The sequence below is a fragment of the Patiria miniata genome, unplaced genomic scaffold (genome assembly GCF_015706575.1).
Source record: "Patiria miniata isolate m_02_andy unplaced genomic scaffold, ASM1570657v1 HiC_scaffold_1, whole genome shotgun sequence".
In the NCBI taxonomy this organism is placed as follows: domain Eukaryota; kingdom Metazoa; phylum Echinodermata; class Asteroidea; order Valvatida; family Asterinidae; genus Patiria; species Patiria miniata.
This window is the reverse complement of record NW_024037047.1, coordinates 12,153,274-12,179,043: the sequence shown is the minus strand read 5'-3', so window position 1 is coordinate 12,179,043 and position 25,770 is coordinate 12,153,274. Positions and strand designations below refer to the sequence as shown.

The 25,770-nt window shown below is 39.9% G+C and overlaps 1 protein-coding gene across 3 annotated transcripts; it reads right to left on the bottom strand.

Moving 5' to 3' along the window:
* Positions 1-4,681: 4,681 nt before the first annotated feature.
* On the bottom strand, positions 4,682-24,905 carry LOC119723430 (nucleosome assembly protein 1-like 1). Of its 3 annotated transcripts, none has more exons than XM_038194088.1 (14): positions 24,771-24,905; positions 20,944-20,989; positions 19,525-19,631; positions 18,288-18,387; positions 17,304-17,445; positions 14,842-14,949; positions 14,027-14,072; positions 12,670-12,812; positions 11,446-11,585; positions 10,645-10,813; positions 9,429-9,545; positions 8,910-8,933; positions 6,087-6,149; positions 4,682-4,888 (listed from the first exon to the last, which is right to left on the bottom strand). In XM_038194088.1, exons 2-14 carry the CDS (start codon positions 20,967-20,969, stop codon positions 4,853-4,855), a joined length of 1,221 nt encoding a protein of 406 aa, XP_038050016.1. In that variant the 5' UTR covers positions 20,970-20,989; positions 24,771-24,905; the 3' UTR covers positions 4,682-4,852. The 3 variants fall into 3 exon arrangements, with proteins under 3 accessions (XP_038050016.1, XP_038050024.1, XP_038050006.1); XM_038194096.1 differs by having other exon boundaries at positions 14,857-14,949; positions 24,716-24,896; XM_038194078.1 differs by having other exon boundaries at positions 24,716-24,895.
* Between the last annotated feature and the right edge of the window lie 865 nt (positions 24,906-25,770).

The window sequence follows — 25,770 nt, the reverse complement described above, 5'->3', positions numbered from 1 at the left end:
ATTTTCTTTTCTTTGGTGATTCGTTGTGTCGGTACATGGCAGTGAGTCAATGAGCAAACTTTTCTCACAAATGTTTTCAATGAAAAAACGTTTTGAGTCAACAATTTGAACAGAAAACCCCTGAACTGAACGGTGTCTTCCTGAAATGACATCACAGCAACAGTGCCCTCAGTTGTCTCGAAAAGCATGGACATTTTGTTCATGTTTAAAACAAGTGTACTTTACAATACAAATAACCGAAAGGAAATGTCAAGTAGTTTTCAAACATTTTAAGAGGAGTAAAAACTTGCAAAAATGTGTCCCTCATCAGAAAATTCATCTCACCCTTTAAGTTTTATGGTGAATGCTTTCTCTATAGAAATAAACGCTTTAAGTATAAGCAGCATTAGGGAACCGAGGGATTCTCTGCATGTACATGTGTTTGTCTGTCTTGGGAGCTTTTTTACACCACTTAAAAATTGGGACCTACACGTATCATTTTCTTACTATGTGACAACATTCTTAAATGCAGGATGGAGATTATTTTCACTGACGATGGGAAATGGTGCTCATTCATAGATCTGATAGCGTGCACTTTGAATAAGGATCTTAATTGAAATGCTTTGGGGTTGGGGGAGGACACACAAAAATTATGTCATCGCGATATCGTGCCTTAATGCTTGGCAGTTCACCTTTTGTTTTAGTAATTGCCATTTTTCTTTCATTAGCCACAAAATACACGTGTCTCTTCCATCATTACGGGATTTAGTAACAATGATCCGGCAGATGTGTGCCACTGAAAATAAATATACATAAATCACTGCACAAGAATGATAATGACGCCATGATGCAACGGTGACTGCTCTATGTTTCGACAACCCGCACATAAGATTGCGTTGGTTACTCCCGGTTAGGGTTAGGGATAGGAATACAATGTATGAGCAGTCAGAACATAGGTGTGTATCCGATGCAACCATTCGCATCACTATGCACTGGTATCCATAAACTTCAGACAATTGCTAAAAGTACACAATATTGTGGTCCATACTTGGCCATAAAAATACACCACATGAACAACATTGTACCCCTCCAAAACACAGTGAACAAAACTATTGACAAAACACACGGCTGAAGAAGTCTTTTCATTTTTAATCTTCCTCCATGTTACGAATTAATTATAACAGCAGCACTGAACCAGGACACACAAAGAATACAAAACGCTTGAAGATAATCTTCACTTCGTATTAACAAACCATACAATCTACCTTCAAAGAATAAGCCGTGCTGCCTAAATGGGAACAACTAGAATTCTGAAGACTTGGATCTGAACAGGTTATTGCACGTGACCAGAGGACAATTAAGAGAACACTGATCATTGGTAACGGACAGGTTAAATGTTGGCTGTTACGAAGCATTATGGCACTACCGGGGGAAGGGGGTGCAGGCTAATACATGTACCTAGATAAATATAACAGCACAGTCACAAGTGTGCTGAAACACATTCTGGAATTTGTATCCTTGTGGAGTCATTTCTGTGTCCTAAAGTTTTCGAGTTTGAAAGTGTACTTTCAAAATGCTATTTTAACCAGAATTAATTTCCTGGGCTGAAATTCAGACTTAATATCCCTTACATAAAATACTTCAATTTGTGATTGATCAACACACCTTGAAAATTCCCAGTTTTTGAGTAAAATCCATGTGTCTATTTTGTGATAACCTTTTGGAGACGTATTCACCTAAGGAAATTGCTCTACAATCCATATGGTGCACGTCTCCAAAGGGTATCCTGTACCAGATCAAGTTTCTTTGCTGATTTGGTTATGTATGCCAATGATACATGTGCTTAACAAAGATCAATGTAACATACATTGTGTATACACAGGCAAACCAGTTTTCCTGATTCATGGTACGGGTAAAAATCAGACTAAGAAATCTATTTTTAATGAGTTGCAGCATTTTAAGGCAATCATGCAGTCATAGCAATGCCAACTGCTAACACACATCTTAAATGATATTTTCCACTGATCATAAAAGCACTGTTTGTAGATGTTTACATTTTATACAAAAGCAGACCGAATGTCAGGAGAGATTACAGACGCTGACATCTAGACTACATGCTATCGGATAAGCACAACACTGATAAGCTAGATTCTTATCATAATTAGGAAATGTACTTCACCCAATAGTCCAAACTTGTCTTTTTATCGAATTAGAACACAATGCATTCCGTTTCATTTGAGAATCAATACACAAATCATAGCATAAAACCAGCACAGACACGCAAGAATGTAAGCACGTTTTGAATTCCATTCCACCAAGAGCTCCATATGCAACGCAACAGTGCAACACACACAGATGCACAGGCAGGGTTTTCAAAACAATCAACTGAACTTGAAGTGAATATGCACATGTGTGCATTGTTTTGCGCAGAGTGACATAAAAAGCTGTGACTAATGGTGCATTTTGGCGTAAGACATCGGCTTCATTTGTGAATTGTTTCAAATTTAAACATAGATATGTATGCCAACAGCCATAACAAGTTTGGAGCTTTCCCAAGGTTTGCAAACATGGATGTCCCAAGTATGCTACATTTTGTATGCTGAGTTAGCTTTCTAGTGATACAATTTAGCTCTAGGGAAACAACACAAATGCATCCCTACAAATAAGGACATGAAAACAAAACCTTGGACAATTGTTTTTGTTATCAGCATCCAGCTGTAAATGCTGGCTTGGCAAGTCCTCATCAAATTTTCCTTTGTTACTGCATCTTCACTTCAACCATGAACTTCTTCAGTTTATTGTTCCCCGTTTCCTTTTTGGTTCGTCAACCAAACGATAACATCCACATTACTGCCATTTCTCTGAAACAGCTGTGTGGAACAGTATTGTGATTCCTAACTTATACAGAATGAATCTGTGAAACTCAAAAACAGCAAACACTGCCAGTGGCAAATCTACAACACTGAATTCATTTTCTTTTGTAAGTTATGTACATATTTGTCACATCTTTAAGAATTTATGATACAAATCCACAGCCAATGTCCAGCACACTGCAAACATTGGAAACATGTTTACTGACTGTTGCCATAGGTTACTTGCACTAGCACTTATTTGACACTGAAATTGTGAACACAGCTCCAAGCAAAGCTAATATAGGTATGACAGAAAGGATATATTATGAGGTCATCTCTGTGTGGTTCTGAGACAATCCGTACAGGTAGACATGCAAGGGATATTTCCAATAAGCCTCTGTTCTGATGACGTCACACTTTATTTACATGTGCGTTTTTCTATGGGCTTCAAAACCTTCGCTCCCATAAGAAAGCACACATGTAAATAAAGTGTGACGTAAGATTTGAGGCTTTGCATGGTGGAGATACTAAATAATGAAAGGTTTACGGAAACACCATGTGCGAATAATTTCTCAACTAAGAGAATGCTTCTGAAAAGAACCAGAGGTATAACCTCGACGTTCCGGTCAGTATGCTCTGACCCTCTCCTGAAGACGGTCAGAGCATACTGACCGGAACGTCAATTTTATACCTCTGGTTCTTTTCAGAACCATTCTCTTTATAGTGGAGAAATCATTCGCACATGGTGTTTCCGCAAACCTTTCATTATTTATATAAAGTGTGATGTCATCAGTGCAGAGGTTTATTAAAGTGGTGTGAAGATCACCCATCCATGTTATATTTGACATTCACCTTTTGGACTGCGTTTTGTTCAAACTTATTTACTATGAGCAATTGTGCCGGTAAATGGACAAACAAACTGCACATAGATAGTCAAACATTACCAATATGGAACTGCTAGTAGGCCTAAAACCCAGGCATTAGATTTTTCAGACTTTGAATATGACTTTTTGAATCTGAGAGAAAGACATTATCAGTATAAAAGAAACGCATCTTTCATCACCAAACCTCCCATCCAATTTTCAGACTTTTTTAAATTGACAATCTCATCCCTGCTAAAACCAAACTCTCAATTGGAGATCAATGCCAGCTCCAAACATTTGTTTTTGGCCTTTCCTAGTAATTTTCTCAAGTAACCCTGTTAAGTTATTGACTTGGTTCTTACCGGAACAATTGAATATTGCTGTGCATGAATTCATTAAAAAATGGGCAAAAATTGCAAGTAATTCTCACTATAAAGCGTGTCAACAGTCATAATTACATTGGTAGTCAAGCGAACAGCCACAATACGCTGCAAACTTCATACACTTGTTTGATGAATTTTACATTTCTTTACTTAAGTACAAAACACAGGCTTTTAAGCTCAAACAGACCAGCAAAAAATGAAGGGATGTGACTGACAAGTGGACTCTAGAGTTAAAGTTGTTGATATAATAAACTACACGACTAGATGGTGATGGGTACATGTACAGTGTTAGGGACAATGGTAGGCTACATGATACACACAATGTAACAGTCACAGACATCAACGCCTCCAGCAAATCAGACAACTTAAAAAGCTTACTCATTCACTCATCATGCTCTTCAAAGTGAGCACGGCATGCTTTATAAAAACAAAATGCATACATCTTATTATAGAAAAGACAACTCTTGGCCCAAAATATAGTTTGGATTTGCCAGTTGGCCTCCGGTAGCTTGGCAAAAACTGCAAATCAAGAAAGCCTTACATGTACGTCACTGTCAGCAATGACTGGACGTCACAAAAGTATCTACTTTGTTTTGGTATTATGTACATTTATGACATGTGTAATGTACCCCATTTGTAATGGAGAAACAATGTTAAAATGGATGTAATCTCAAAATTAACCGAGTTGACTATAGGGTGGGGTGATATGAAGGCAGTTGTGTATACTCTACATGATTGTAGCATATGTCATGACAGGACTTGAAGGGTAGCTCATCTATTGTGTCTTGCACTCTTGAGGTTTGCCGCCATCCTGTGGATCAGACAAATAACAGTAACATTACATCATCATATCACTGGCTGGCTGGCAATACAGCCTGAAAGTTCACCCCTAGTGCTGCACTTCCGGACCCCTGGAATAGGTCTCTCTCAAAGACGGCCATCTCTGTAGGAGAACTGCAACTGCGTACTGCGCACACATTGCGCAGTGTTGAAAATGTTCCAAGCACACGCGCTTGTTGCTTGAAATATGTTCGAACTACGACGCAACCAATGGACGTTATGCAAGTTGACGCTCAAAATGCCGATGCATGTGGCTGGTCTGTAGGAAATGACGTCATTTGAGAGAGACATTTAGGAAAATCAATGTGCAAAATTCGCAATTATTTTGGGTAACTTTATTTTTTAAGAAAATAACCCTAAAAAATTCAACAACGTCAATGGCCAACGTCATCTGAAGACGCTTGTGGCTTAAGGTTCAAAATATACGCACATGTACTGAAAAAAAAGGCTTGTGCCTCCTAAAAAAAGGTCTGTTCCCAACAAATTCAGTAGTCCTTAATTCATAAGCCAAAAAAGGTGCATACTGTCAAGGATACCGATGTTTTTATGCATGTGACATAATGCATGTCAGGCTACCAGTCTATTGCTACATGTATAATGGTGCTGCCAGGAAAGGTTTCAAGTATCTTGCTATTATTTTCAGCAAGTACTTTGTGTTTGTGTGCATTCAAAGTTTCTTGTCCAATATGTTCATCCCCAGCATTTTTAAGTTTGTCAGGGAATTTTGGTGTGTGCTTTTGTGCCTTTAGAAGGAAGACTTTTTGAGTAATTGAACTGATCAAGTATAAATCAAGTAGTCATTTATAGTCATTGCAACCCCACTATAAAGATAAAGTTAAATTCTCATCCATCAAATCATTGATATAGCATGCCTTAACCAGTTCACGCCGGGATTATTTTGACAAGAACAGAATGAGGAGAGGGATTACGTTTCACTCGACCTCAAGCCAGGCGGGTTGAAGCCATCACCCTCGGGCAGCACATTCATATTTCTGGCCTCACTCACTGCGAGCAAGTCGCTGACAGATATTTCCGGCCTCGCTCTCTGTGTGATTATCTGTCATCTGTCCTAATACCGCAAAACTTTTGTGTGTATACAAGGCCTCCAGCGCGAACTGGTTAAGCCAAAAAAGATACAAGAACCATGACGACGTCTTGGCTGTACATACCTTGCTAGGATCAAAATCAGGATCATTCTCATCTTCCTCATCACCTTCTTCACCTTCTGCATCCTGTAACATCAACAACAAACAATCGTCAGCTATAGAATCAACAACAAACAATCGTCAGCTATAGAATCAACAGCAAACAATTGTCAGCTATAAAATCAACAAACAATCATCAGCTGTAGAATCAATAATCATCAGCTATAGAATCAACAACAAACAATCATCAGCTACAGAATCAACAAGTCAGGTGTGTTTACAAACACAAATGCCCCGCAACGGTGACAGTTCCCATGACATAACACCACTCTTTTAACATCAACTTACATGTACCTTGGTCACATGGAACATTCATTGACAGCATTAGTGTCTTCTGTAGGTTTTATATGAATTAATCCCTAATCCCTATAATCTCAGAATAAATACATGATTTCTATTGTTTTAGCCACTGTGAACTTGACCCTTGACCTTTTGGCCCCAAATGCAAAAGGCTTCTTAGGATTGCCAAAAACAATCCACAAACCAAATTTGAAGTTCACATGTAAAGTATTTCTCAAGTTATCGCGCTGACAAGATTTCTATTGTTTTAGCGACTGTGAACTTGACCTTTGGCCTTTTGGCCCCAAATGCAAAAGGCTTCTTAGGATTACCAAGAACAATCCACAAACCAAATTTGAAGTTCATATGTTAAGTATTTTTCAAGTTATCGCGCTGACAAGATTTCTATTGTTTTAGCCACTGTGAACTTGACCTTTGGCCTTTTGGCCCCAAATGCAAAAGGCTTCTTAGGATTACCAAGAACAATCCACAAACCAAATTTGAAGTTCATATGTTAAGTATTTCTCAAGTTATCGCGCTGACAAGATTTGTCCGGACACACACACACACCCACCCATACTTGTTTCACATGACTAGTGTGGACTTTCCATTGCTTTCGTGTAGTTAAGAAAAACCAGTGAAAAAAATCATTTTTCTCAAACTGTGAAAACTCTTTCAACCCAATTTTTTTTCTATGATTCCCTTTAGTGTTTCTCTTCATTCTGCTACAGATAAACCTAACCCAAAAATGCCTCTAAACCTGTTTTCCAGAAATGGGGAAACACTGTGTGGACGTGGGCAAGTCCACACAACGTCGGTGCTACCTACATTATGTGGACGTCTTTTGTTCGGAAATCCACACTGCGTATGTAAGACAAGCTCACCCACCCACACACCCACCCACACTTGTTTCACATGACTAGTGTGGACTTTCCATTGCTTTCGTGTAGTTAAGAAAAACCAGTGAAAAAACTCATTTTTCTCAAACTGTGAAAACTCTTTCAACCCAATTTTTTTTCTATGATTCCCTTTAGTGTTTCTCTTCATTCTGCTACAGATAAACCTAACCCAAAAATGCCTCTAAACCTGTTTTCCAGAAATGGGGAAACACTGTGTGGACATGGGCAAGTCCACACAACGTCGGTGCTACCTACATTATGTGGACGTCTTTTGTTCGGAAGTCCACACTGCGTATGTAAGACAAGCTCACCCACACACCCACCCACACACCCATACTTGTTTCACATGACTAGTGTGGACTTTCCATTGCTTTCGTGTAGTTAAGAAAAACCAGTGAAAAAACTCATTTTTCTCAAACTGTGAAAACTCTTTCAACCCAATTTTTTTTCTATGATTCCCTTTAGTGTTTCTCTTCATTCTGCTACGGATAAACCTAACCCAAAAATGCCTCTAAACCTGTTTTCCAGAAATGGGGAAACACTGTGTGGACGTGGGGCAAGTCCACACAACGTCGGTGCTACCTACATTATGTGGACGTCTTTTGTTCGGAAGTCCACACTGCGTATGTAAGACAAGCTCACCCACCCACACACCCACCCACGGAAGGACAAGGCGGAAACAGTATGCCCCTTCGGCTTCGCCGCGGGGCATAACAACAAACAATAATCAGGTATAGAATCAAAAATCATCAGCTATGGAATCAACAACCAAGAGTCATCTGCTACAGACTGTACGAACTCCAGAGGGCACTGTATGGGATTCGTGCATGAACAAGAGAGGGCGCTTTTTTACCACTTTTAACAGCCCCGTGGATGGGACACACCGCATGCACATACTGGTTTGCATACGTACAGAGCAAAGTACACACAACTAATTTTATTCTGAATGTGCACAAAGCTGTAACATCTTCAAGTGGCAACAGGCATAGTTGGCAGTGCCTTCGAATGCCCCTCCCACTGGTCCCCTGCAACTCTCCCTTTCTTACCGTTAAGGGAATATTTGTTCACAGAGCCAATTGCCTAGCAACATGGTATAGGGAAATCACATGACAGGGAAGTACACGTAGGGTTTTGCCAAACCCAATCCAAGCAATCAATTTTATTCTAGACTTTGAAACCAGCCTGAAATTGAAGGCTGTTCCTCGCTGACCGCCAGTGTTATTATCACATTCAAGAATCAATGTCCGCGTTGATATTGATGCTTTGCATTTGTAGCATTGTACGGGGAGCTAGTCCAACATGTATTTTGATCTCATAAGACATATCTTGCAATGATAAATATATTTTTGAAAGTACGTTTCCGCAGTATTTTTAGATAGGTGAGAAGTTCAAGATAACTTTCCTACGCAAGACTGATGATTACGGTATCATCCGTAACAGCCAATGTTGAAAGTTCATGACATTTGTGACAAATTGATCACCCATTCCTGCAACCTATCCGAGTATCAGTTGGGGGGGGGGGGCAATCCATGATTAGAATTGATACTTTCTAATTCTACCCTGTGAGTGATGACTATTATTATTCTGATCCAGACTAAGCATCACTTACCTCTTCCTCCCCTTCCTCTTCATACTGAAACAAATCAAACCAACAAATCATGACACAGATGTATTAACAGATGGGCCTAATCCACAAGCACCTGTAGTACATTGTATTACATTGTATATATTCCCTGATGAAGCAGTTCAACCGCGAGTGCTGGGCGGTTTGGGCAGCAGTATACATGTAAGAAACAACAGGCCACGCAGATTGGGGCATTATGGGGACTATTGGTTTAATAATGTATGCCAGAACTATAAGCACATGAGACAAACATATTTAGATTTGAATCCTCAAGGAAATTTAATTTGCATCAAATTCTCCAATAGCAAAAACTGTGCTTTTTGGAGACATTGCTCTCACAAACAAAGAAAGAATTTGTTTCATAGTGTCATTAAATTGCGCCCCGGTGATACAGGACCAGATTTCTTTTTTTTCCCACATATTCTGTGTTCATAGAGGTTGTCAGGTCAATGACCACATGGTTGTAGCCAACACTGTCTTGTTGATCCATATGAGTGTCTTTACCTCATCATCTTCAATGGCTTCTCCTGTGAAGTACAGCACAGCTCTTGGTATAATGCGTTCCCGGATAAAATGACCAATCTCAAAATCTGCACTCAGTAGGCTCTCTGTTTCTTCATCCTACCAAGAAATTATCAGTCAGTCTGATTATAACAACAGACAATACAACTGAATTGTCGACAACAGTTTAGATTGCTAAATGTATACGTTAGGGCTGTGCATCGGAACCGGTTACTCGAGTACCCGAATGCTGATGTCAGGAACCAGCTCCAGATAATGTGATCGGGTACCCATAACCAACTTTAGTATGTAACAAGTATGTAACTTCCCAGACAACGAAAAAAAAGGTTTTCAATGGCATTTGTGGAGAATTGTAAAATGAAAACCAGGCTACATGGAAAACCCAAACAGACTTCACAGTCATGTGCATTTTAACATGTGACAGATGAGCTTGCCAAAGTTGTAGGTTAAACCCCCTAGTAGTTCCTCAGGACTACCCTGCTAAATCCAACAGAGTCCAACCGGAGTTTCCTGCCCAATCCACTGTGCCTTATTTTCAGTTGTCTGCTGAATCCAACGGAATCCAACGGAATCCAACAATGCGTTATAATGCGGTTCAGTTGCCTGCTGAATCCAACATTTTGCATCAGGAATGTACGCAAAGGGGTTAACTGCTCAATCCAACAGGTTCCATCGGGTATGTGACATGGTTGGATCCTGTTGGATTCAGCAGGGTTAGGGTTTTAAAATGCCAAACTGCTATAAAGCCCTTTAGACAACTTCTGGAATCTGATTTTGCGGCTTGGTTTCTTTTACAGATACCCAGGTGCCCATGCTTTACTTCAATATGGTACCCAGTTCCTGTATTACCTGTAAATGCACAACACTTGTAAATCTCTCTATTGTCTAAAAAGATCAGAAAATCTTGTCCATTGGTTCTGAAAATTCTGACAGTTACAAGGTGGCATGTTTGCACTCCACAAACTTTTCAGCTGAAATTGGGGAATCTTTTTTCTACGAAGCCATCTAACAAGCCTCAAAACAATACTTTGGTTGATAATGACAGGTTATTTCATAGCACTTAAATTAGATGAATTACACTTGGTCATTCTGTAAAATATCCAATAATTGATTGAATTGAAAAGCTAATTCTGTGTTCCATCCGACATTTCAAAGTTCAAAGGCTCTAGGCAAGCGTAGTTTGAGGAGGCCAGCTTACCACCTCTGCTCCTTCCTCAGGACCTTTCGGTGGACTGAAGAAGTTGAAGAAGGAATCATTCTGCACCGTCTTGGTGATCATACGTGTTGTTCCTTTGCCTTTGTGCTTCTGTTTCTTCTTGATGACTTTCATGGTCACATTCTTGCCCTTCTTCCAATCAATTGTACAGCTGTAAACAAATCATTGAAATCACTTCAGTACTATATGTCATGGGATCATTACAAGATTCCAATTAAAAGACGGTCCTTTTTCCAGAATACCACTGGGAATTTGGTTTTAGCGTGTCTGTACCAATGTACCTGCTGGATCCCAGATTGAATCTGCCCATTATTTTAAACTGTTGATGTTGCTATTGCCAGCCCCCAAACACAAGTGGCAAGGTAGGATAAACAGCATCGATTTTCATGTTAACACACAATTTTACTGTCACTCAATGACCAAGATCTGAGGGGGGGAAATCCCCCCCCCCCCCGGCTAATTGTTTAATTCTTTGGCTCATGGTACATAGGTAAGTTGACAATGGTTGAGTTAGACTCGTAAACACTAATTTGCTTACTAGTCATCCAGCAGAGTCTTTGAAATGCTGCTGACGCTACCTGCTTGCGGTTTCCCTATCACCATGTGTTTACACTTTATTTTAATGACATCAAAGTCCATCCAGAAAAATGCCGATAGCATCAGATACCATTGTTCGTTTGTGACGACATACCATGGAGTTTCACAATCCAATACTGCACAAGCCTACCTCATTTACATACAAGACCCTACTCTTTTCAAATGAGAGCAGATATGAGTGCTTACCCTGAGGAGCTGATGATCTCTGGTCCTTCAAAGCTGAATGGATCATTCTCATCGGGTTCTGACCTCATCTGATAACTCTTGGTCAGGACGGCATTAGTGAAGAAATCATTCGCTGAAAAGTGAAACTCTAATGTGAAACCCTACAACCAAATAACAGGAAAAAACATAGTGATAAAAATGAGAGTTAAACAAATCACCACATTACACAGTAAACTAATGCCATCTTCAAAGAAAGACACTACCAACAGTTACACAAAATTACACAAGGTTAAGTCACATTACAGAATGTGTTCAATCTGATTTGATTTGAAAAACCTGTATTTAACCAGATTGACAGGTACATGTATGCCAGAAGTCTTTGCTGCAGAGCCTGAACAATTATATACCTTGTCTTTAGGCCAAAAAAAAAAGTCTCCGGTTTCTGGTATGGATCTTGCCCAAAAGTGGTGCGACAACGCGTTTTTTTTTTTTTTTTACCTGATTTTTTTCGCTTCAAATGTCGGCTGATGACTGCAAATGGTGCCCGACTAAACTTGTTTTTTTGTGCGACAACGCGTTTTTTTTTTTTTTACCTGATTTTTTTCGCTTCAAATGTCGGCTGATGACTGCAAATGGTGCCCGACTAAACTTAGTGCAAATATATGGGAGTCCAGAGAGGCCACATAAAGCTTGTTCTCTACCACAACCCCATCTAAAACACGTTAAAATTGTGCAGCAGCAGGATTCCAGTCAAACCAGTGAGTTTGGCGGTTTTGAGACATCATCTTTCATTGAAAAAAAAACTTTTTCATTTTGCCGACGCGCATGGCTACGGCGACGTGCGCGCATACCAGAAACCGGAGACTTTTTTTTTTTGGCCTTAGAGGGTTTTTTTTCCATGCATAAAACACAAGTTTTATTTTCCGGCCAAGTGAATGGGATGGGATACTGGAGTTTTTTTCTTTCCAAAACACGAAAACCCCAAAATTCCCGCTGTAGCTGGAGAACTGTGTGATTCCCAACATCTGATCTGAACAATTGATTTCAGTTTGTTTCCAAAGTGCTATTTCCTGCAACTTTTTGGTTTTATGTTCAACAATTAAGATGCAGCACTACTTTTACTTATTGCCGACTTTACAATACAAACCTTCAAACTTACCAGAAACCTACTTACATGTATGTTACAAAAAGTATTTGTTTTTGAGGCAAAAAGAAAAGAGAAAGAGAAACTGAAAGTAACTTTACCATTTGTGATCCCTCATGAAACTTGACTCTGACGTCTTCAAGGTGATTGAGAATAGGCTCATCATGATCCTGGATCATATCTGACAAGATCTCTACGTTTCTCAAGATAGTTAGCCAGAAATCAGGGATACCACTTGGTGATTCTGCAGCAAAGATAACACAACATGGCTTGACCCATTACATCAGAATTGCTAATTCAAATTGTTAGTTTTTTTCAGTGATGTCAAATACAGAGGAAAATCATTACAACTTTCACTGAACCACTGCAATTAATTTATTGTTTACCTTCACCCATTCTCCCTCGGCAACATACTGTTGAAATGAAACAAATCTTAATTTCAGCAAGGACTTCGTTACATCTAATGCGCATACAATGGTATTTAAGCAATTTTTTAATCTAATGAAAAAAAATTTAAAAATTTACAATAAAACAAATCCTTATGCGATATTTTTGAATTAAGCAGAATAACAATGAGTCATTTGAAAAAAAATTTGCATCATACCCATTACTACATGTCTGGTTCTGGGGATCTCGCTTAACCCTAACTCCCTAGCATCTTTTACTAGGAACTGGACCATTTCCATCAAAATCCATCAGTGTGCTTCTAATACAAACTGCAGATGACATAATGGAATCCACCACTGACGCACTGGTTGACATCCATGGCTACACATGGCTTTTATCACAATAGCAGTACAGGAAGCTAGGCAAAATCAATCGGATACCCCTAGCACTGCTTCAGGCCATTAGGCCCAAGTCTATCATATTCCATCAATATTTAGTCACGCCAGGCCTGCAGGACCAAGTCCCCCAAAATCCACCAAACTGGGGGTTAATATAGGTATCAGATTAACCCTAACCGCCCTGAACCTTTCAAAATCCTCTTTGCTAAAGTGGAGGAATTTGGAGGATTGAGGTTACATTTCGTGGGATGCACTTTGTCAAGGTCCTGGGCCAGACCTTGTGTTGTTTTTGCTCAGCCATGCATAAATATAGGCCTGGATTATGCTTGAAATCCTCCGTACTGCTCCAGGATGTCACTGACCAGTGACCAAGCCTCGACATTTTGACAGTCACTGCCGCAGGATTTTGCAGGACTCAGGCAGTGGTCACCCCTCCACGGACCATATTCAAGAATAAATGGAGGAATTTGCAGGATTGAGGCTACATGTATATGCTATTTTTCCATGAGGCCAATTTGAGAGTTTTGCAGGATTGAGGCTACATCTTAGCAAAAAAAGGCCTAGGGAGTTGGGGTTAAATATGGAAATGACACAGTGTGTTGGGCACAACCAGTTTTATATTAACCTTCATGACATTTGATAGCTTTCATGAATACTACTCTAGTGTCATTACCTTCATCTTTGTCTTCCTCTAACTTGGCCTTTTCTTTCAAATCACCCTGTAATCAATTATAAAATACAGTCACTATTAGGAAGTAAAATTGTTATGGCCAACAAATGTCTCTCTGTAATACCATGGAAACAAGCGTTCTTTCAATTAACCATTTTATACAACGGTCAGCACACGGTCCGCCTCCACAGACAGCATGGACTTTGTGTGTGTGTACAAAAGGCATAAGAAATGAGCGTGTCTCGACGTCACCCGGAGGCAAGTCAAGGCAATTGTGACGTCTTAATCTGTTAGCCGTGCCTGGGTTAAAAAAACAGCCAGTGCATGTTATCACAGCCTCCGTTGCGAACTGGTTAATTCAATGTCATTCCTTCACATGTTTCAACACAATTCTACATATTTTATGCTTAACATGAAAGACCAAATTTAACTGCTTGTTTCAGAAATACTCAAGTACGCTTCTGAATTCTGGGGGAGTGCAGCCTAGTGGTTTAGTGTTTGTGAATCACGATAGGATGGCCAGGGGTTCGAATCCAGCTGCTGGCCATATGTTGTGTCCTTTGGCAAGCCACTTCACTACAACTTGCTTATCCCATCTAGGAGTATAGATGGGTACCAGCATTGGCTGGGGAGTAACCTGCAATGGACTAGCATCCAATTCAGGGGGAATAGAAATATTCTCAGTCATTTTATTTTAAGAAAACCAGAGATACATTTTGCTTATTTCCATATCAATATTCATGACGTCAATATGTTAATAGGATAATTATGATTTAAAACAATGTGACAAAGTGAATGGATTGGCTGCTGGTACTTACAGCCAAAGCGTTTACTTTTTCATCTGTTTCCTCTTCTTCGTCATCACTGCTGTCCCATTCACAATCTGAATCTGTTGGCTCAACCGCACCAGTCACGACATCTTTCCTCTGGCAACAGAAAAAAAACACAGAGTACTATCAAATCCTATACATGTACATACCTGAAAGTGCTCCTTGCAGTAATGTAACATGCTCTGCTGGTATATTTCAGGAAAATATTAGTTATCCCATGAGCATATGTAGAAGACAGTGCAACCCATATGTGTCCCATATGCTGTGCCAGGAACATGGTGTTTGTGCCCTTGGGCAAGACACTTTACTACAATTGCCTCTCTCCACCCAGAAGTATAAATGGGTACCTGTGAGGGTACTGGACGCTAAATGTCCGCTGATATCGGCTGCCGCGTGGTCTCATGGTCTGATGAACGGGGGAATAATTGTAAAGCGCAAGACTCCGGTATTATTATTATTAAAGCGCTTTGCGATTGTGAATACGATGGACAGTGCTATTAAAGTATTACAATTCATGTATTTTCATTTTATGAGGCCAAAGGCTGAGTTGCATATGGGACACACAGTCCTTCATTTAAAGAAAATCCAGGAGAGCTATAAATCGCTCTCCTCAAATATTCGAGGAGAGCAAATCGCTCTCCTTAAAATCTACGGATAAACAGCGGTAAAACGACGGGTTACCATTGTTTTTGTTTTATTTTGAATATAAGGATTTATTCAAGGGCTGCATTATTATTAGTTTTTGCATAATAACATATGCTCAAGTTGCGTTACTTTTTTCGTTTTTGTAACTGTAAGACAAGGTAAAATTTATTTAAAAAAACTAACTAAATGGAGATTAATAAAAGGTTTGACTACTGCTCAGGCTTTCATTTTTTAATACAGGTGTCAGTTGGTTCATCACTTGATTATACTTGGAAAATGGAGAGTTAATAAACGGCACATAAAGCAACTGAAAAATTGCTTTCAGATTCGTTAAAATTATATGAAATTTTCAGCCTGAACTATTTCAATTGCTCTACGAAAGCTTCACAAAAAGGGCCTCAAAATGACACAAACTTGCCTTAAGTTTTATCGAAAATATCTGCCGTCGATAATCTTAAAAATAACGGAAAATGCAGGTCAAGTATGCCATATACACAATGCTAGTCACGACGAGAAACTGGCTAACAACATCTGAACTTCACACTAGTACGAGCGTTTGTGATGCACTGTGTGTGGTGGGCCGGCAATGAGACTCGTTTCACGGTATAGGATTTCGGTGAAACACGCTGCATCGTTTCACTTCACATACCAGTAAAACTTCCTCAAAATAAATTCATGAACACGGGAAATACATACACAGACAAGAGAGATCAAGTTTTGTGAATAAGCTTGCAAAGATCGTCCTTCTCAATCGTTGTTTTCTTGGCATTTTTACGACGTCTATTCCGTCCAGCCTGCACGCAAAACACTGTACGGCAGGCAGTGCATTGCACCGCGCAGGACTATTACATTGACTGGTTACCGCATTTTCATCATGCCTTCATTGGGACTTAGTGCGCGGCGCAGCGGGAACCAGTCATTGCTGCACTTGCACGTACGGGCCCACGTGTTTTCATGCAGCTCTACGCGATATGCAGATTGTGCACGCACAGTATACAACCGCTGTACACACACGATCTTATACAGTACGTACGAGCTCGGTGTTCGTTCATTTTTAGCGATGTCCAGCGGCATATTAACGTGAGTTTGGGCATTATACCAACGAAAAATACGTGAAGCTTAAGACTTAAAATCCTTTGCGTTTTTATCACTTCTTATTTTTAAACTTCCCGTGTTTGACGAGCCCTCTTTTGTATTTCTGAGGAGCGCTATTTTTAGCGCTCCTTCGAGACAGTCGAGGAGCGCAGTAGGAGCGCCTGCGCGATCGCACTCCTTAAAAATGAAGGACTGGACACAGACACACTGCATTTTCAATGTTCCATGATTGCGAGTGCGATAACAAAGTCATCTTCAAGCAAACATAACGCACAGTAAAGATGGAACATGCATGTCCTGCACAAACATTTCAGCAGTTATCCTACTACTTGTGCATTCAGCAGGAATGTCGCGCCCATCTTGGAATTGCGCAATACACAGAGTGCACTATTGAACTTAACCCCAACAGAACTCAACCCTTCAAACACCAACAGCATGTTCTGTTGGAATCTGTCAGGATGGGTACAGTTCTCCTAAACTGACAGTCTTTTACATTGGGTTGGCACACCTCCAGAATCAAAGTCAGAAAAATGTGTTTGCAGTTTTCCATATGGTGTTGGAATTCGCCAGGATTTTCCTAGTAAATCATGCTAGGGAGTTAGGGTTAATATGGAGAATAACAACACACTGTTGTTGCAATGGATTGACCCATCAAGATCGAGGATTCAAGTTTACTTGAAGATGATCTGGGATGCAGAGACTGTACTCACCTTTTCAAAGAGTGCCTCATACATCTTGGCATATTTGCACTCTAGTTGATGAACTTCTTCATAGAATTTGGCTTCCATTTGTGTGTACTTGACTTGGTAATTCTTCAGAGCTTTCACTCGTCTCTTCACAACTTTTGGTAAACTAGGAAAGTCACAGGAAAAAAAGTCACATTATTTTCCAAAAAAAATAGCATGTACATATCCTGCTGCTTTGTTACAGTGCATGATCTGTAAACTAATAAAAGGGGGTGAAAATAAGCTTGAAAATACAGACATGTCGGGCGGCACTCTCTGTGGGTGTGGGGGCTAGGAGCTGGCTCTGGGTGCCAGAATCAACTCTGATGGACCCTGGGTATTCAGCTCCAAACGAGTCACGGATCTACCAGGCTCTTGCAAAAGTATGAATAAAATACTGGGCGCTTTGGTTCTGAATATAAAAGGTCCTTGACAGCAACATGATACATACACCGGACCAAGGCAACCTTGGCGGACCGGCAAAATAGATACTTTTAACAGGGTCAGGGATCATCATTTGAACTCAAGTTCGAACGAAGTCCCCACCCTTGGGCCCGAGTCTACAGGGCCAATGTAGTGATCCACAAACGGTTTATGGTTCTATGCCTCATGTCCGCAAAGGGCTTGCCCATGTGGCTTGTTTCTAGTGCTGTGTGTGAGTCTGTGTGGTTTTCCCCTCTTAAGTTTTGACTTACCGCAGTGACGGATCCCAGCCTTATTTATGGAGAGAGTTCTCGACTCCAGACTTTTTGTAAAGAGAATGGGTAATTCATTATGGAACCGATTCTTTTAGAGTCAGAACAGAGCAAAGTGGGTAGCCGGTTCCTGAAAGGAACTTGCAGTTCCGGTTCTCATTATGGACTCAGGTAGAACTAGGTACCTGCTGGAACCGCCCGACACTACTTGTAACGCAGTCCAACAATCTGACTAGCAGACAAAACTGCTGAATACTACTCCTTTATGACCTACCTTTCAATATATCCACTTCGCTGTCCAACCAAGTTATCTAGATGATCTTGAAGTGCTGCTAGTACCTGTGGGTCCTGCAATGCTTTTGTTTTCAGTTCCACTACAAAATAAAAATAATTAAAGCAATTATATCACTCAAAAATAATCACCTGTGTACATCTAATATATTCACTCAACTCTACAAGAGGAAAATTCACAAACTTGTCGAAACACACCAAACTGATAGTTCTCTAGATTGATTTTGTGATTGACAATACAGGGATTCCAGTTTGTCTTGATTCAGGGCCGGATAAATTTGACGCAATCGAAGTACATCATACACGCTCACACAGCAATACCACACGTGGGTGTTACGTGTGTTGACAATGAACGTGCAACACATACATTCGTCTGTAGAGATTTTGCAGGATTGAGGTAGTGGTCACCCTCCAAGGACTACATAAAAGACATAACGGAGGATTTTGCAAGATTGAGGTAGTGGTCACCCTCCAAGGACCACATAAAAGAAATAACAGAGGATTTTGCAAGATTGAGGTAGTGGTCACCCTCCAAGGACTACATAAAAGAAATAACAGAGGATTTTGCAGGATTGAGGCTGTATGCAGTTTTCACATGGAGGAAGTTGGAGTATTTTGTAGGATTGTGGTTGCATCCCTGCAAAAATGCTTAGGGGGTTAGGGTTAACAATGACAGCCCAACCTTGCGATATAAACCCATTGCCTCTAACTCTGACTGAACACATCAGTACACTGAACCCTCTAGCAACATGCAGCTATAGCCCTACAAAATAATGACATCACACTTTGTTTACTGGTTTGCTTTCTTACAGAAGTCAGATGGGCATGGCATCCCCTCAACATAATCTACTTCCCATTAGGAAGCGCCCCTGTAAACAAAGCATGGCGTCATTATGTCTCAGGTTTATAGGCATACAGGCCGCTTCATACTACACGCCAAGTCATTTGACCATCATGAATAATTACAGCAAAATTAATAGGGAAAATAATAATAATGCGGTGGTTATATGGTGCTTTATACCAAAAATCTAAACGCGAGTCAAACACCTTAACCATTGGACCACAGCGGTCCATATTACATTCAACTTCAATATATTCGCAGCTCGAAAACTTGCTATGACATCACTAATTTGCTTTTGTTTTCTCGAAAATATGCAGTGACATCGCCAATTTGCGTTTGTTGGGAATGGTGTGACATCTTGACAATGTTGTTTACATACTTGTAGCCTTCTCAGCTAATGGATCAATTACTTCTACTCCATCCACGTCCACAGAATCACCCTGAGCACCGGCATCAATGGTCAGCACTGTATCACCGGTATCCATGCTGGAAAAAGCAAACACAGGATCAATTAAGAACCATCGATATCAGAAGTTTCAATAATCGATATATCGGAAATCCAATATCCAGAATATTTGATATATCGATTAACCCATGTAAAAAGTTAAAGACCATAAAGATGACACTTTGATTAAAAAAATAATATTAAGTCCCAATTTTCCACACCTTTCTCTGGAGCATATTGCTCAAACTGTCAAAAACAAATCTCAGCACTGAGTGTTTGTCCAGAAGGGGTGGTTTCTTTCGAGGCACACTGGGAGAGACTGCAAATTCCAGCGAACGCAGAGCACAATGCAACGCCACTTGGCATTTCGCCATGTTTTTATTTTTGAGTCACAAGCACAAGTTGCCGCCGAGTGTTATTTCATTATACAAACGTTAAACACAAAGTAAAAGCACAAATGGGAGATGTATTTTGACGATAATCTGACACAGTTTCAAAATTTTGTAAATCTTTCCTCAATATGGACGATTTTGATATTTCGATGTGATTAAAAACTTGCTATCGGCGATATCGATACCAAAATAATATGGAATAATCGATTCACATCAATATATCAACGGTGCTTAGGATCAATCTTACAAAGCGGCTATTCATTCAACACTTCTACATAAAATGGAAATAGTTAACATCAAAAGTGTCAAGTTTGGGGGGGAAGTATTGCATGTGCTTTTTTTATCATCCGTTTGTTGGTCCAAGTATTCACGAACTCTACCATGAATAAGGGAATGAATGTGTGCTTCGGAGGTTTTAAACACTCTGTTTAAGACTGGTTGGAGTCTGGATGCTGATTATCATCAGAGCCGAAGGCGAGGGTAATCATCAGCACAAGATATGCATTCTGCAAACTTCAGACATTTTCAGAAATGGGAGGCATTCCTCCCATTTTGGTCACGTGCCGTTATATATATAGTCAATATTCGGTCTGGGAACCAGACTACATGCCGCATTGGGGGTAATGTGTATTCAACTTGTTCAAGTCCTTACATCACTTTATTACATGTAATCATCGATAAAAGTTACAAGTAAAGTAATAAACAACTTTCCTAAGTCAAAGTGAGGTGGTTATATAATCTAATATCAAATCCATCCACCTCTAAAAATTGCGCAAACGTGTTACTGGTCGTGCACAGTCATATATGCAACAGTTTGCGTCATTTTATTATGCCTTTTGTGCATTCATTTTTTTTACCCCAGATTTGTTTTTTCGACCGATCAATCAACCGACCAAGGCAAACATAGAATTAAACCATAGAATTAAAAAGGAACGCCCTAATCCAAAGTCTATCACTTTACCTGTCAGCTCCACCTTGATCCGTCATAATAGAACTTCCTCAGGATTCTGCAAAAACAATCAGATACAAGTATAACAGTTACTACAATTGGTACACACATGTATTCACTCTGGTCTGTAGTAAAAATGAACAGAATACAGTATGCTGAATCTGCAAATTGAAGTGATTTTCTACAACGTAGGAATCAATCTCAAAAATGAAAGACAAACATAATAAATGTTGGAGGGCTGGGCTTACAAAACAAGAATACATTCAGTTGGGGCTTCTCGGTCTACCTCTGGGTACCAGACAGCAAAGTATGAAGAGTGTAGCGAGAGTGTACAAAATTAGAAGAAAGTTCTGAACCACAGAACATAGGGCTGAAGCAGTTTACAGCTCACCACTGTGTTCAGGAGGAGAGATGACAGAAGTAGAAAAATGGGGACATTTTTATAGAGTTTCAGAGAATGAACCTTCAGGGACAACAGGATATGATGTCAGATAAAGAAAGCATATCTGTCATAGTTCTCAGTTGAGGTGGGCAGACGTACTGATCAGTACGGGGGAGGACCGTTATGAGGTCATATGTCCATGTACCATTAGGTGACATCACAACCTGGGTACATGTACATGTATGTCACAGGGAGGGAAGTGGCATGTTTTCATGATGATCCTGTCTGACCCATTTTGTCCAACAGCCAGTTGTTTCCAACCAATCGGTCAGACACCATTGTCCGTCAGACATCATGGGAAAGACAATGTTTCCCGTCAAAACTAATGGGTCAGACATATATGTAATCAGACTACCTCGGTCAAAATCAGCTGACAGACATATGAAACAAACGGATGTAATTGTCGGGAACAGACGCTCACTGCACCTGTTGTTCGAGTCATAGTGTGTATACTTCAGGCACAGTCAAAACATGGGTTGTACACTTTTTTAAAAACTGTAAGATTTTGGAAGTGCAAAAGGATAGGAGGGTTCCTTGTAATGACATTACATAATGATTATTATTTCAGAAGCTGCTTCCATCAACAACTGGACACAAAAATGTCATCAAGATATCACATACATGTACATGTACACGTACATGTATATGATATGAATACTGATACACTGCTCATGTGTTGTCCTTCCTCCATGGTTTAATAAGCATGTCCATGTACATGCAGGATGATTTCCTTCAATGTAACTGCTATCACAGACACTTTCACCCAAGTCCTCTGTCACATGACCATGATGATAGGGAGTACAAAATGTCTCTGGAAGCATGGCACAAGTACATGTACACTATATGTGGTCATGTCAGTCAGACATGTACGTGGTGGAACATGTGTACATATATGTACTTGTACATATATCATGAAATTTCAGTCTAATCAGGTACATTTTACATGTGCATACATGTAAAGCTTTGAGAAGACGTTTGGAAGATGTTCTTTGAGACTTCTCTGCAATATATCATACAACCCCAAGTCCTAAATAAAAACGCTGCAATTCGTGCTACTCAGTACAAGTGTATTTATACTACTCATGACCATTACATGTACATTTATAATGATGCAAACATGCAAACAAATTAACGCCAACTCTTCAACAATGGTTCAAGGGAACGTACATCATTGGCTTTTGCTGTAATTTACAGAAATGAACTATTTGAGGGGTAAGTATAATAGATCAAATATTGTTACACTGACAAGTTTGAAGTTTTGTGTTCAAAAAATGCTGGAAAAACCAGGAAAAACAAAAATGTTCAAGTAGTCTGGTTCCCTGACTCCACTTAAGATAAAATGCATCAATTTATAGATGCCGGAAATTGTAAGGTAAGGAAACCAATCTAGCTGGTCTGCACCCGTTCATGAACATGGAACCGATAGCAAACAAAATTTGGACTGAAAAAAGGGTAAATTTGGAGCAGTAGTTGAAAAATAGTTAGGTTTTTCCAACGGTGGTCGGCCGACCACCGTTGGAAATTTATACAAAATACCACTTTTCTTGGAAATGACTTCACACCAGGTGCCATAATTTTACAGGATGCTTCAGACTTTCATTTACCAACATCCTAGCTATTTCGTAAAAATTTGGTAGTTTGTTTTCCAATGTTTGAAAATGTTGTGTATTCCCTTTAAGTTCAATCAAACAGTTTTTTGGGATTTTGTGCACCCCTTTTCAAATAAAGCTCCGCCCCACAATAGGCAAATTACAAAGGGGATCCATCCCATAAAAATATGTTAAACCCTTTTTAGGTTCAACCAGGCCTGCCAATTTTCATGGTTTTGTCACGAAAATGCACGATATTTGTCACAAATGGATCAGACCACTTGAATACGCCACCCCTTTACACATTGAGACCACGCCCACGAATTGGGTGTAAAAGATGACTTTTAAAATGCTAGAATCATAGGCATATTTACCCCCCCCCCAATATTTTGTAAAGACTGCCCTTTTCCATTCAAATGCCCTCTTTTTAACGGGCTCACCCCCCCCCCCCCAATAATTTGTAAAGAGTGCCCTGTTTTTTTTAAGAAGTGCCCTTTCTTTTTGAACAAGTGCCTCTTTTTAAAAGACGTTTTTGTGTAGCATCTGCCGTTTTGGGTGCCCTTTTCTGAATTTCGCACATGTATCACCCTGAAAAGCACCATATATTGGCCGTTGGTATGCATAATCGTTGGTTTTGAACAGCGCCCCCATGGACAGATGGTACCAGCCCCCCCCCCCCCCCCAACCCCCGCTTTTTGATTTTATGGAGGATAAGTGTCCGGAGAAAAAAATCTGTCTACATTTCACAACGGATGTGCCAGTGCCCTTTTCAAAAACTTTTACCCCCCCCCCCCAATAAAAATGACCATGCTATTCCACTGAGAATGATTATGTCATATCCAAGTTTATTTCAAGGCATTGAAAAAGAAGAAAAATGACACAACAAATTGACATTCTGAATAAACAGGTATGTCATAGAAAAGGGCATGGTTATGATTTTTTGAGTGAAATTTGGGGGTAAAATGACAATGACCATGATGACAGCGCGGAGACTACACGTAACCCCAAAATGAAGATTGCAATCACCGCGCGCTGAATCGCCAGGCACCAACCGGCAGTAAACCTCGCAGGAAAATCGTGATTTCTATCCCAAGAAACTGTCCAAAATTCAAAAACAGCTGTCATTAGACATGTTAGAATTGACAGAAGTCTGCTTTTGATTGAAAAGGTAATTTTTGAGCAATAAAAATATCTTTGACTTTAATTTGATCAAAACAAAACTGGGGCCCTACACTACACGATCGCCAAAGCAACAAAAGCAGGGTCAGGTTGCAACATTCTTTCCGAAACAGACTTTCATTTCAAGTTTCATCTGTTCATTCATCATGTTCATGCTCGACACCGAAATTGTTCTAAAAACTGCAGTGCCATCCAGTGTTCAACTCGAATATCACCCCCAAACGAACAGAAGTAGTCTAGTAAAAAGTAGTATCAGGACACAATTGATGGGGTGATTTTGACGTGAACAAAATCCGATTGGCCGCTACTCGTGTGGTCGGACATCGACAGGACAAGCATGTCCAAAATGGATGACATTTCGAAATAACACAAATTCACGTAGCTTAGGCGCGGCGACATCGTGGTCATGCTCCATTATTTAAAAGAGAAAATAATAACATCTTGGCATGCTATTAAAATACCATTCAGAAGGATAATGGTGTGTGTTCACTTTAAAATTACTAAACTAGTACAAATACGAAAACAATTTCGTGGTTATTATGATAAATCACAATTTTAATGGATTTACTTTTACCTGTTGTGCAAAACTCACGTTCCGATCTGGTTTGCCAATATGGCGCTGTACTTACGTAAATTGCAACGTGATTGGTTTAAGAGAGCGTCAAGGGTGACATTCAGCCAATGAAAGGAGACGAAACAAAATGGCTAAGGAGAAGGAAATTTCCCGCGATTTTTCGTGTATCGTGAGTTTGTGGCGCGCCGCGGCTGCCTTTCTGCACAATTCACACGCATGCGATGCGCATCATTTATGATTACAATAAAATAATTTATAGCTTACATGTTTACCTTCTGTTTATTTTGGGTTTGTTTGTTTATTTGCTTACATACTATTTTTGCGCACTCTATCATGTAATAGTTCTATAGTATCCTGGTTTATGTTGCGTCACAAATTCGAAAACTTAAACGGAATATAGGGCCGGGGGATGAGTTGATTGATCGAACTACAGAATCGTTATCTTTGATTTCAAAACAATTTTACAAACAAGAAAACAAAACTAATTAGCACCTGAATTTGTTGGGGGAGGGGTGTATAGTGCCTTCAAAATGGATCCTGCAAGTTTGCTTTTTTTTTAATAAAAAATCAGAAACATTTGTCCCCAAACTAACTATTGAAAACAAGCCCCCCCCCCCCCCCCCCCCCAATACCCGAAAATTCCCCATGCGCCTTTTGGCAGTATCTAGAGGGCGCCCTCTAGCTTCCTGAAAGCAATAGCCAAAATTGTCGGGAACAAACTATTTTTCCATTATCCACAAATCTCCAGCTATCGAACGAAACCTATTCGTTCTTACCTCAAAAATTTTGATAATTACGACCCATTTTGGCATAAGGGCCAATGACGGAGAGATCTGACGGAGAGATCTGATCTAGCAATACTAGCGATCTAGAGATACCTCACGACAGTGAAGAGAAAGATCTAGGAGTCTATAAAAAAAATAACAGAGGACTGTAAGACCACCAAGCAGTGTGCAACAGCAGCAAGTAAGGCAATGGCTAATTTAAGAATAATCAAGAGGACATTCACACACTACGACAAAAAATGCTTCACCACCCTCTACAAGACATACATT

Bases quoted from the DNA above. Each gene is read 5' to 3' on its own strand.
- LOC119723430 (XM_038194088.1), bottom strand. From the start codon at position 20,969: ATGACGGATCAAGGTGGAGCTGACAG. The intron at 14,073-14,841 runs GTAAGTACCAGC...AATTGATTACAG, and splicing joins AAAAAGTAAACGCTTTGGCT to GGTGATTTGAAAGAAAAGGC. The intron at 10,814-11,445 runs GTAAGCACTCAT...ATTTGTTTACAG, and splicing joins GAGATCATCAGCTCCTCAGG to CTGTACAATTGATTGGAAGA.